The 13,921-nt window shown below is 45.9% G+C and overlaps 1 protein-coding gene across 1 annotated transcript in view; it reads right to left on the reverse strand.

The window, feature by feature from the left end:
- TRABD2A (TraB domain containing 2A) overlaps positions 1 to 13,245 on the reverse strand; it is a gene marked incomplete at both ends in the record, with an annotated part of 45,953 nt that extends 32,708 nt beyond the window's left edge. The window contains one exon of the mRNA XM_010157815.1: positions 12,685 to 13,245. Within this exon, the coding sequence (XP_010156117.1) occupies positions 12,685 to 13,245 (561 nt within the window). The remainder of the gene's footprint in view (positions 1 to 12,684) is intronic.
- Positions 13,246 to 13,921: the final 676 nt, after the last annotated feature.

The following is a 13,921-nucleotide window of genomic DNA, read 5'->3' on the forward strand; positions in this document are numbered from 1 at the left end:
CCCACTTCGTTCCTTGTTAAGCAGGTAAACAAAGCCCAGAAGAGCTGGCACCTGCTCCTTGGGTATTTTCCTCTGCAAGTACTGCAGCCTAGAATGCAGCCCCCCAAGTCTTTGGTCCCTCTCACAAGTACACACTCATTTGGCTGATGCTCGAAGACATTTGCAATGGGCTAGCAAAGGCCTCCAGCACCTCAAACACACAACAGACACCTCTGCTTGGTACTGTTGTTTCAGTTCTCAGCCCATTTGCAGAGGATGTACAGCAGAAAGCACATAGTTTTGACCTGCAGCTGCACCACCCACCCCCACATCCCCTGCCTGTCCCCTTGGTAAAGTCACGGTACCTGTGTTACAATAATTTCTGGTCCTATGTCTCACTGTTGGGAAAAAAAAAAAGAGAAGAGTCCAGTTTCAGATTAGCATAAAGAAAGTCACATTGGCACTGATAATAAACCTATGAAGCTTCAACCTGATCTACAGAAAAGATCTAAAAAAAGAATCTGGAAGCTGCTTGAAACTGCTTGTTTAGCCTTAATTGCAGATGTCTAAATGCCCCAGATTGGTACAAACCAGAACAAAACGTACACTGACTCCACACGTGAATCAGCAGCCCTTTAATGCTACCTAGCAATGTTTTCTGTTTCAGAGAGCTATTTGGTGGCGATTTAAAGTTTCAATGATGCCAATTCCACCAGGTCCTAAGGAAATTTGTTCAACTGGTTAATTACCTTCACTAGAAACCAATTATATTGATTCTGATAGTGTGTATCCTCAGCAGCTAGGCCATTGGACTTGGGACTTTTCACTGCACTGTTCTTTCTCAGACAGATACCCGAGAATGCTCATAGGATGACTTGTCAGTTTCTCTACAAACAACTTTGTACGTCAAGTTTCTTTACTCTGGTGTTGTACAGCCATGGCTCCTCTAGTCCCTAATAAATCATGTTAGCTCTTTCTTGACCTTGCTCTGATTCTTTGGTGCTCTCTGAAGTGCTGACACCGGGACTAAGCTGTGTTCCTGGACTGGGGTCCCCAGCACATTTCTCTCTTGCTCCTACCACTGAGCTACCACCTGAGGACTGCCAAGCTTCCTCTCAGCTGCAGTACTGGGCTTGGCAGTCACATTAGCTAGTTAGCTTCCAAGCTCTTTTCACCATCAACATATTCCAGATAAGGCCTCCAGCCTTGCTAGCCTGAGCTCCATGCTCTGCTCCTAGATGTACAACCTTGCATTAACAGCCCTAGATGAGCCCAGTCTTCCAGGTGACTCAGCTCTGCTCCCACAACTGACCTGTTGTTCACTTCCCCTCCATCCGCAGGACCCCCATGTTTGTGTAAACAGTTATTTGGTATTTGCACCACTGACAAAACCACTGGGTAATGCAGGGCCAGAACAGATACCTTCAGTACTTCTTTACAAGTGCCTTCTAGCTTCCCTCCTCCATGGTGGAGGATGACTCCCCATCTGCAGCCATTTTATGAGAATGATCATTTCCCCTGGGCTGTTTACAGTAAGTCACTTTGATTTTGTCTAGTGTGTACTCCTCTATCAGAATATCACTGGGAGCAAAGTCAGGAACCTTCTAATCTATGTATAATTATGTCAACATGACAACTTTTATCACAAAAAAAATCACACTTTTATAAAGAAGTGGGATCGTATTTGTCTGACAAGGCCAGTTTCCCATTCAAGGGAAATTGGCTAGCATCATCTCAGCTCTTTACCAGCTGCAGAGACTATCAGCCTTTTTATGCTTTGAGCAAACTGAAGTTTGGGTAGCCTGACAAACTACCCACTCATTGGCCCAGAATAATGCTGATACAGCATTTTTTTCCCGTTCCCTTGAAATTTTTCAAGTGCAGATATTAATGATTCAAAGAGCTCCTTGGCTTTGTCTCTAAATATTCTGGACTGTAAGTTAACCACTGTTAATGTTTTGTACATTTAAAAACACTGACGTTTAACATTTTTCCTAATTACTGGAAGTAATTTCTTACTTTAGAAATAGCCCCTTATGATCAACCTATGAATACAGTCTTCTCCTTTCCAAACACCAAGAAATAGTTACTGGTTATCTCTGCCTTTTCTATTTCATAAGCAACAATTCTGCAACGCTATTCAGTATGGAGCCTGTAACGCTGCTAGGATTTCATGAATCCCTGGTACATGTACAGAATTCCTTCTTATTGTTCCAAACCCACTGCCCAAAGGCTCTTCATTGGTACTCTTCCATTCTCTCATGGATTTCCCTTCAGATTACTTGTCCACGTTGATTCCTCTATTTGTCCATTTGTTGCATTATGGGGTTTTTATTGCTGCTTTCATCTCCTCTGTTAACCAAAACAGCTTTTTTTTTTTTTTTAAACTAAAGAATTCATCTTTGCAAATGCAGAATTGTGGTTTCTCAGGGATCTAATATAAGATTCTTGAACAACTCCCAATTGTCGTTCACATTTTTATGCTTAAGTTTTTTCCTTCCACTTTGTTTGGCCTATAATTATTTTCAGTTTGGGCAAATCGGGTCCCCTTAAAGCATCAGTCATACATATTATTGGTTGGGACTATATATTCCCTTTTCACACAGCAAATGAAGTTCAGTCATGATTAGTTGTGAGTAAGCAAAAACTCTTTCCAGTTCAGTGACTAGTTCATTTTTATTAACCTGGATGAGGTCTGAAATTGTATTACTACCAGCCAGGTGTGGTACCTTCTAGATAGAGTGTTATTCACTTCTATGTTTTATGTGAATAGGATTCTTACAGTGATACAAAAACATACATGAAATACCTAAATGGAAACATAATTTTTCTTTCTTCTCCTCTGGCAGATTTTCAAGGAGCTGCTCACCCAGGCATTATGCAATACTGTAACAAGTACCTCCATCCCCTGAGCTATTGTTGGTCAGCTACCACCCTGACCTTTCCATGCCTTCTTCTTTTGACTTGCCAACAGCTCCACAGCAAATAAAAAAGATATGCGGTATCACCCTCTCTTCTTTCTCCATTTCATTCTTTGCAGAAAGCATGTCCACAGCTACTTTACTTTTAAATACTCCAAACATGTAACCCACCTCACTGGACTCCAGATGTAACAATAGCTCATTTATCTGAATAAGCAGGCCTTATAAATTCACACAGGGATGAAACTTGTAATCAAACTACCTTCACCTAACAAGTTACTGTACACTGGCTGAGCAGGAGAGACTGTCCATGAACCCAGAGTTAGGCCATACTGTATGAACTCTTTCAGCACTATTGTCTACATCAGCAGCTCCCAACCGCTCCTTATGTGCCTGCACTGTGCAGGCACTTGGGAAACTGGAAATGCAGTGCCTGGGGCAATTTGTTGAAACACGCAACCTGTCACAGAGCATGGACTGGTGAGAGGCTGGGACCAAGCAGCTGGACTGGGAGAAATGGGTCTGCTTAGTCACCTCTCACCAATGCAAGACTGGAAGGTACACTACCTGTCTACCAGTAACCCACCGTGGTCTCAAGGAGAGTATAGATACACCTCACCTCAGGATGACTGCAACTGCTTGAGTATAGAAATCCCAGCACTAAAAATCCCCAGAGACCATTTTACCAGACATGCTAAACACTGACAGGACTTTAGTTCCTCTCTCCAAGAGCAGCAGGACACCCTGAAACTCCATAGGCAGGAATTTCCCCAGGTATACATAGAAGTCAGGGGGAGTTCTTGTTTGATTATAGGCATGAGATATCACAAAGCTGAAGTTAACTAATACACACAGGTGGTCAAACTGCTGCATATTCCCAGTAGAAAGGGTCAAGTAGCACCCAGTACCACTAATTTATTTGCAGCAAAATCAGCCAGATTTGATGCACAATTGCAAAACCAGCTGACTTGAGCTTTGACAGTCTGATGGTCCATAAAGATGTATAGACATTTTTCTCTCATGTTACTGTTTGGGGGACATGAAGGGAGTAGGACACACTGATAAATTGTAAGTAATTTATCAGCATAACACATTGATAAATTATAAGTAAAACAGAAATTAAGGGTTTGAGTAAATAAGATGAAAATCAGACTCTAGCACAGTGTCCACTGACGCTGCAGCCTCTGTGCAAAAAGAGCCACGCTAAGAAAGCAAAATAGTTCAAACACATAAAAGCTTATATTAAAAAAAAAAAAAGTTATTTGCTGGAACTTTCTGTAACACATTTACTAAAGGATTCATATAAATTGAGTCGGAAACAGTGTATCTTTTTTTGCCAAAGTTTAATTTGAGTTTTGGCCAAAGCTAGCAGTCCTGCTAATCTTGTTAGAGCAACGAGACTGAAAAATGCACAAAGGCAGCTACCCCGATCTTCCCTTTCACAGTAGTATGACAGGATTGCGATCACAGTAAACTGCAGAGTAAACACTGTTACACATTTGGTTTTAATTGACAGGAGTATTCTTAAATTGCATGGAGAGGTCCCTTCATAAACCTCGCCCTGGTTTCAGACTGCACAGCCAACTGCTCCCCACCCACTCGTCTCTTCATATTTGACCTCTGCATGCTGAAAAAGATAAACCTCATGAAAAGGAAGGAAACGCGGATTCCTGAGTGCTCCAGTAGGGACACTGCCAAGCTTAGGTTGGCTGACCTGTTCCTTATCAACGTCCAAGTCTACCTCCTGTTCCCAGCAAGCCAAAAGAGCTTTAAAGCTGTTGTGTCTGAGCACCAACTTTTATCACCACTTTTTTAAGGACAAGCCTCTAACCATCCGCCCACACAGACAGCATACTCCAGGAGACTGGACAGAGGCACCATGATCCAGAGAGTCAACTGGACTGCAGGTGCTGCATGCAAGATTGTCACGTGTGCCAGGGTCAGGCTTTGGAAGGAAAAGGGCTGTTGCACCCCCAGAAACACCATCTCACCTGACAACCCAGCAGGAAGAGTTGCTGCTTTCCAACAGCATGCACACACTAACCCAGAATCCCAGACTGCCCTGGCATCTCACTTCTGAAAACGAGCAAGGACAGTGGGCAGACAGCTACTGGCACTCTCCGCAGAGCCTGGCACCAGGCGAGTCCTGTGCAGAACACCTAGGCAGGCCCCGGTGGAGGCACACACTCTGCACCACCGGCACTGCCGGTGTAGCTCAGCATCTCCAGAAAGAAGTCACGCCCTTTGTTCCAGATGCCTATTTCGGCCACCCCTCTGGCAGATGCAGACTACATTATGACCTTCCGGCACCCAGCCAATGGGGCAGAGGCCCAGCACCCTATCTCCAACAACAGCAGAGCACCTACAGAGCAGCTCTTGCCCTGGCACCTGCCCTCAATTCCAGCTGTCAGTGGTTGAGGGATGTCTCGAGCCAGAGATGGCACCTGGGACATGTATGAGACTCCCTGGTGACTATACTTCATTCAACAGTCTAATCCCTTTGAAACTGTTCACATGTCTTGGTGTCTGAGCATCCTTCATCCAGGCATGCTGGAAATGAATGATGCCTTGTGTGAACGTGCATATGTCTGCTAAGCCTGCTGCCCAATAATAATTTGAGGGACCCAATGTTTCCTCTGTCATCAAAAAGAATGAAGAATTGTTCCTGCTGCTCTCTTTCTACATTAGGCCAGATAAAGCAACAGACACCTTAAAATTTTGTTTCAGCCTCTTCATCCTACTTACAATCAGCCTTCCTAACTAGCTAATAAAAGCCTTCATGAAAATTATAGGAAATAATTATGGAGTTGTAGAAACTTGCAAGTCAACAAGGATAATGGAAACCATACCCTTTCCAAAAAAACTGATGGCTTTTTGCAAGCTTTCAAGTTTACTTGGTAAAGGCAATAGCATCAGTGAACAGACTTCGGAGTAGAATGTATGGCAGTAGGAATTTAGAAAAATACAAAACCAACACAACATATACTGAAGACATAGGAAACAGAAATGGTATTTAGTAGATCTGAAAATGCAAATGCAGATGAGAAACAACTGTGTAAGCTACAGAAGACCTCTGCAGGGAAAGTTCTTTGCCACACAGCATTCAACATACATGTCAACAACCCAGAGGGCAAAAAAACCCCGACAAACACCAACACTAATGGATTTTGCAGATAAAACAAAGGTCAGGGGAGCAAAATGATTAGGAAAAGAGAGCAGAGGTGCTGTGTAATCTGAATCTCTTGTTAAAACAAAGATTGCCCGCTGGCTTCAAATTCATCTGGGCCACAGAGCAGACAGGGACTGGACCACAACAAGGGTAACATTCTCTCTTTCCTGGTAGAAAGTGAGAATGAAAAGGACCCAAGCATGAGCTGTCAAAAAAACCCTGTGCCTGAAAGAGCCACAGACAAACCCAGATGCATACAGGAAAGATAAGGATAGTGACAACACCATCACTGTGCCAAGCACACACCTGACTGCCATGACACCAGACAGATGAAAATGAGGTAACAGTTAACAGGTAGAAACCATGGCCCATTGGGAAAGGCTCAGCAGGTTCCCTTCACTTCATTTACAAAAAGAACATTAAAGGACAAACTGATGACAGTTACAGTACCCACCCAAAGCAGAGGAAGTTGATAGCAGGGGCTCTTTGGTGGAATACAAACTCTCACAAAATCAAACAGTGGAAAGCTGAAGCTGAACTGTATTCTCAGACAGTGTGTCCAGGTTTGTTGAAGAAAACTAAAAATTAATATTTGCAACTCCTGTCCTGGATCAGAAACCCTGTCACTGGGATGCAGGAGACAACTGGGATCCCCAGGGACCTGGCAATCCAGTTTGGGCCAAAAGAGAACTGTCCCCACAGTAGCTGGACAGGAGGGTGGCAGCAATGCTATCCAGTTTTTAGATCAGAAAGGAAGTTGTCTTCTACAACTCTGCAGGTGTGTGCAGACTGGATGCAACCCTGCTGTCCAAGAGAAAAGCTGGCAGCTACAGTACCACATTTTGGGTTCAGCAATGTGCAATAAGTATTGAGACCTCAGGCATCAGATGGAGCCACAGCATCAGACGACCATGATTGATCAAGGAGTCTGTACCAAGAGCTGAGAACATGCAGACCAAAACTTAGCACAGATGCACCCGATTGCTTGACCAGCTGAACAAACCAAGCCCACAGCCCTTCCCTGTTCCACACTCCTTGCTGGTGGTTGATTTGCTCCAAAAAGCAACCAGCCCAGAGCTTCTGTGTGCTCCCCTGAGCAGCCTCTGATGCCCAAGATCCCCCTCAGCATGCTGACAAGGCTATGCTCCTCTGCAGCAACAGTACTCTCACCCAAAGCTGGAGAACCTCAAATGTCATAGTGTGTGTCTGCCAACCAGCCCACCAGCCTGGTGCTGAGAGAGGAGACTGGGATAACGCAATCACAAGTGCTCTCAAAGCAGTGCACACAACTCATCACCCAGCCCTCGCTAAATGGGAAAAGAGGAAAGTGTATTGGCATGCTCACACTGTAAAGCTGGGAGCCAGCCACTGGCTCAGCCTCGTCTGTGGGAGGAGAGACAAAGCCACATTTACCACCTGATTCTTCTGGTTCTGCTGTGTAATATGCTGAGCAAAGGGCATTTTAAATGGGAAAATCCAGCTAGTGGATAGGCACACAGAGTACAAATGCAAGGAGCTTATAACAGCACATGTGACCAATGCAAATCAGTACCACAGCAAAACCCACAGCTGCGGATTTCAAAACCCTACCAGAGTCCAGGATGTTTGAAACAAAGTCTCCACGCTTCTGAATGCAGAGACAGCAGATCAGCAACTGAATTCCCCTTCTGCTCTCACCGAGGGAAGAACCCTGAACTCCCCAGGTAGTTAATAAGATCTTAATTATACTCTAATTATGGCAATAGAAATTCGAACCCTTAGCTATTTTGGTTCCCACCAGCCAGCCCATTCCCCATCCCTGGTGTCTAGACGTGGAGGCTGTAGGTGTGTCTCCACACAAACTGAAAACAAAAACAATCTAGGTCACAGACACCAGCAGCCAAAGATGCAAATAGGATCAATTCAGTTGTTTTAGCTCCAGTTCATGTGCAGAAAACCCTGATGTTCCCATCACCGGAGGAGGGAGGGCTGTTCCGGACACATACATCATGAAGTTACACCCTCGGGGCAGAAGATGCAATCAGGTTGCCACAAGTAGTGTCCTGTCCAACTTGTTCAGCAGCAAGAATGCTCTGTTCCTCTGTTAGCTCTTTCATCAAGCAACTGCTCTTCACTTTGCTTTGCTCTGAGTTTGCTCCTTACAGAGCTCCCACCATTTGCCCCTCCTTGCTCTTCCTTTCTCTGAGGTTCTCTGTTACTGTTATTGTCACAGGCGGACCTGAACCAGGGTTTCGTGAATGAGAACACTGACAGACCTGACCTCATCGGCCCGGGAAATTAAAAGACAAACATTATAATGGATCAACTCAATGCAGGAAAAAAGCTCTTTCTTTGCAATGAGGAGACTTGTACAATTCTCTCCAATTTCATATCATATTTTCTGGGCCTAATTTCAAGCCATCACTGCTGTTTCTCTAACTTTCTTAAAAAGGGAAAAAAAAAAAACCAAACTAACCAACTCTTTCCTCCATGTGTAACAAGGCAGTGGTGCTTTGACTTCCTACTTTCCCCACAGATGTGAGCTGTTCCTCAATAATAGTTTTATATCAGTGGCTATCAAAGGTGGCCCTTTCACCCAAGTGGATACATAGACCAAGCAAGAAAAATTATGTTGCTGTTTTATCAGGAGGCTTGTATTTCCTAAACAGGAGTCTACAGGTCTCAGAGTCGTGTTAGTGGTCCAGAACTTGGAAGAGCTAGGAACCCTTTAGAGGAAAGCAGCAATCTCTCAGTTGCTTGCAGAGGTTGCTCTTCGAGTAGAAATGAACATGCTCTAACTAATTCAAGATGATCAATCCTTGAAGCTTTTGCTTCATTTTCTATCTGTAATTAACTGTATGAGGAAGTGGCTGAAAGATGCAAAAGGCAAGAACTTTAAGTGCTTAGTCCCAGAGCTGGAGCAGCTACTGCACCACACATTCAGGTCCTCAGAGCAGTCAGTCCCTAGAGGTTCCCTGATTTCTACTGCCACCCAAGCAGCTTTGAAGACTACTTCTGAATATGTAGCCAAGTATTCAGTTGCCCAGATAGGCACAGAGTGCTGTGGCAAGGACTGGACAGAGAAAAGCCACATGGGGAAACCAATTATCAAATCAAGAACAGCTAACAAGTGGGGCTTTCCATCAAGTGTCCCAAACTTGGAGAAGCCAAACTCAGCCAGTGTCTTGGCTAGGAAGTGGTGATGGCTGGAAAGTGTTTAGATACTTAAGCCTCAGTCCCACACAGAGTGTAGACACAAGCCAAAACTTCGTGTGTTTTGCTCAAAGCTCAAACTGGTCTGTGAGAAACACAGCCTGGACACCAGCCAAGTGTGTCAAAGCACAGCTTGTTCACAAGCGCATGGCATGGTATGGGACAAGGCCACCTCATCTTCTGAGCCAATATCAAATTGATGTTCATGACACCTAGAGCTGGAGCCAACAGCAAAGCTGCACAGGCTTTAGGCTGGAACACTAATGCCTCCAATCTAGCAAACAAGTAAGCACATGCATAACTTGAAAGGAACATCTGGGAGGTCTGAGGGACCGACTTCAGTGCTGGGAGTCAGCAGTGGTAGACAAGAGAGGTACTACCCATGAAAGAAGGTGGGGTGGGAGAAAAAAAGTCTTCAAGACAAACTAGGGTAGAAAGAGCATGAAAATGGAAAATAAACACCATGGCCATGGCATAGAGACAGACTAATCTTTCCATAGTCCCTAAAGTTGTGCATAGATCTTGGAACAAGAGAGGGAGATTGAGGAGGCAGTAAAGTATTTCACAGATTATGTACCCATCATTGTGTACAATATAGAAATGACACTGTTATGGCCTGGCTATGTGGGCAGCCAGCCTGAGTTGAGCGAGAACAGAGAGATTTGGCAGGTAAAATAAGAGCGTAATAAACCAAAAGATAGTGAGGAAACTGGAACAAATACAAAGAGCCCCATGACAGGCAGTGTTAGCTGTTATTTGTGTGAGGTGTTTTGTTTATTTTATTTTTTTCCCCTCCCTACTCACAAGGAGAAGAAAGTCATTAGCTTGGATTTGTCTGCACTTTGCAGTTACTGCAGGTTGTGCAACCCCACAGAGACAATGACGAACTGTTCCAGACCACCTGCAATAACATACCCATACTAACCAGGCCTGTCTGACAGTATGGATCAAAGGAGGGACCTAGCTAGTAACTGTATTGCTTATAAGCAGTCTGGGATGACTCCTCACCAGGTAATACAACCATGTTGTAAGTGAAAGAAAGAGCAAACCCTATGCAGAAATGTAAACTGAGAGCACTAAACTTGCTTCTCTACCAAGTAAATAATCTGTCTACAACTCTGCTATAAAAAAAGAAGCATTTCTTGCACAGGATTAGACCATTGCTTATGGTTTTGTGTCTCCATTTTCTCCAGCAGAAGTTTCTAAGTCACCCCTATGTCTTCGCTCACTTGAAAGCCAGACACAGAAGTGGTCTGATGCTGCGGGTTCCCAGACAGCAGCACAATACCAAAGGAAATAATTTTCCAAGAGCCTATTTCAAAATCTTTGGTTTATATTAAACACAGAATTAACTGCCTGAACAAACTGAGAAGCAAGCTCTGAAATCAAAGATTTACAGAATTGCTAACCATGAGAGTTCACAAGTCAGCTTCTGAAATAATGATGACATTGGCTCAGAAACAAAAAACTTCTGCTTCTGGTTCTCCTTTTCCTTGAGCTGCCTGTACTGGAAATCTAGTCGTGGGCAGAAGTGAGGGTGTGAAATCTGTGGTGCAGTAGCTGCTCCAGACTGGCTCCTGCAAGGGACAGTGTAGTCCTTTCCCCTGCAAGAGAGCAGGCGTGGAAGGAGCAGCAGCTTGCATGATGCTCATGCACATCGCCCACCACGGGGTAGTCACTGGCTGTGATTCTCCCAAATACAGCTGTTTCTTCTGCAGTTCCAGTTACCCTGACCCCCTCAGCTGGGCTCTTATGTGTTGCAGCTCTGTGGCTCCATTCCATGCAGCTACCCAGCTCACAGGGTATTTATTCCAGCTGCAAAAGAAGCACAGCTGCTCATTGAAGAAAGCTGCATGAAGGCCTGAAGTGAGTGTCCACAGTTGCATGAGCTTAATGGGGACATGATTTGTAACCTGTAATTTTTCAGCGTGCCTACCACATTCTTCCTAGGGAGCAGAGAAAGTACATGCCCCCACCCCACTCCATTCTATCATGCTAAACCTGAGAGGCAGCGTCAGCAAAAGAAATATATGGGCAATAATATTAACGAAGCCTCATCCATGTAAAAGGAGGAAGAGATGGGACTTCCCAGCAGTTCTAGGGTGGCTGCAAGCGAACAGTGACAGCACAAGGATTCAAAGCACAGTTAAGCAAAAGACTCAAGATGCATGTGAGGCTCCCCAGCTCCAAACAAGGGAAAAGTGCAGATGCCTTGCCAGGTAAGGACTGCACAAGTGATACACCCTGGGCTACTCTGCTGTTCCCTGCACCTGTATCTACCAATTTGCCCCACCAAGGCTGGCCTAGGGAGAAGCACTTGTGACATTTGCCCTAACCTGCTGTCCCTGTCCTTGCTGGGCTGCATCTCCCCTTCTGCCTGCTCCATCCCTTCCAGCACAGAAAACTCCACATCAGCGACAGGACAGGCTTCATGATGCAGAAGAAATTATCAGGTATCAGTTGAAACTTCCCATCCCCAAGACAAAAGGTCCTTCCACCTTTGGCTACCAGGGCATGCTGCAACAGCCAGTCTCACCTACTCTTAAGGAAACACCACGTCCTCTCCCCAAACCAACACCTCCTTGCAGCTTAGGTACCCCAAGCCAGAAAGCAACCTCAAGCCTGATTGTGATCCCACCAGGCGGGCAGAGACAGCAACAGACGCTGCTCCCTGGAGGATTTATTTATAGAGAGGAGAGACCACAACTGCCCCATCCAACACATGGACAACACAGAGGTTGTTCTGCTTGCCTGGTGTCACGTGGCATGAACGACGGTGCCAAATTCCAGCTGGTTTGCAAAGGCAAAGGCACTTGCACAGGGGCCTGCACTAGCCTGTGAAGCACTCCGCAGGAAGGTGTGCTGTGCTGACCCTGATCTCAAAAGAAGGGAAAAAAAAAAAAAATAATACACCAAAACACACCTCTCACAATGCAGGGAATGGGTCCCTACCTCTGAGGGCACTGAGAGGTCTGCTGGGATACTTTTCTAACCACCAGTTAGTTCTCAACTTTACTCACAGCACTCCTGCTTCGCCCAAGTGATCACACCTTTCTTCTTAACTACCTATAACAAAAGCAAGTTTAGACATCGAGCCCCAGCCTGCCCCAGGCTCCTGCAGGGCAGCCGAGCCTGGATCAGAAAGCAGACATCGAAATGTCCCACGTCTCTTAGGTTGGAGCCTGTCCAAGGCTGAACAGGGAACAGGAGAGGGGTCTCCCCAGGCCCAGTCTACACGAATTTAGGACATGGCCTGAACTCCTACAGCTTGCAAACTCTCCCAAGGGCACAGACAGATGCAGGAGACGCAGGATGCAAGACTCTGGGTAGAGAGCACTTATCCCATGCTCCAGCCCGTGCTCTTGCTACTGGGATATCCACCCCAACAGCCAGCCTGGCACCCTGCACACCACTCCATCTCACCTGGGAGAAGTTCAGCCCATTGAGCGGGTGGCATTGCTCCTCCACTTTCTCCACAGCGCCTGTCTGCTTCCTCAGCCGCTCTGCTTCCTGGGCGAGGTACAGATCCAGGACAGGCACGCCTCGTGACTTGATGTCTACCTCCGTCAGAGAGTTCACCATCAGCATCACCCACACCGGCCTCTTCCGCTCCCAGTTTCCAGCAATGGCGTTGAAGAGGTAGTCTGCATACAGCCCTTTTCCCCGCTGGTCTGGCGTCATCCAGGATGGCATCATGAGCTTGACATACTCCAGGTGCCGCTTGAGCCGGCGGTAGATGTCGCGGGGCAGCACGTCCTGGAGGTTCTTGCCCTGCGGCAGCAGCTGACAGCTGGTGAGAGCAGAGATGGTGTAGGGGTCAGTGAGATCCAGCTCAAAGTACACGACGTGGCTCTGTTGGAAGGCCTTCTTGGAGTTCTCTGGGATGAAATCCCAGACACGTGTGTATGGGACATGGATGGTGCCAAAGAAGTAAGATGGGGGATCTCTCTTAATGGTCCACAGGAAGGAGTTCAGCTCACTTTGCTGGAGGAGAGGAAGACACAGCTGAGTAAGTACGGACATTCACGCTGGGCCAGTGCAGTACAGGGCTTAAGGAAAACATGGTGCCAAGCCAGCAGGTCACCTGGCTCAGCAGCTTGCCAGCACGGATGGCTTTGCTCACACAGAGTCCATTTTGACCATACTCTCTCTCAGGTCTTGAGGTCAAAATTCACTTTTCATTAATTAAAAACACAAGAAGATTGGCCCTGGCTTTTTCTTCTTGAAAAGCAACACTGGGTCTTCTCAACAGTAATACCATCCCAGCTCATCACCCAGGTATCCACCAAAACTAACAGCAGAGCGCAGGCCATGCTACAGGAAGAATGCTTATCCAGCTTTCACCTTTTATCAAGTCAAAAGCTGGCATCACTTTGCTGAAGCAGAGCAGGACAGCAGGGTTTCAATCACCTTCACCCTTGACACCTCTCACTTCAGCACAGCAAGTTGCCTTTTGTCAAAGAAACTGCTGTGACACTTAGAGGGTGCCACAGCACCTCAGGAGAACCTTCTGCTCTGAGCAAGACACCAAACAAATGAGTAACACAAAACACAGCTGGCAGGCAGACTTGCTGGAGCAGGTAGAAACACAGTTTTACAGGGATGTAGCACATGGCAGACAGACACACAGACAGGACCCCTCACAGCCCAGTTGTCCTCT

Source organism: Eurypyga helias, unplaced genomic scaffold (assembly GCF_000690775.1).
Source record: "Eurypyga helias isolate BGI_N326 unplaced genomic scaffold, ASM69077v1 scaffold2208, whole genome shotgun sequence".
NCBI classification, from domain to species: domain Eukaryota; kingdom Metazoa; phylum Chordata; class Aves; order Eurypygiformes; family Eurypygidae; genus Eurypyga; species Eurypyga helias.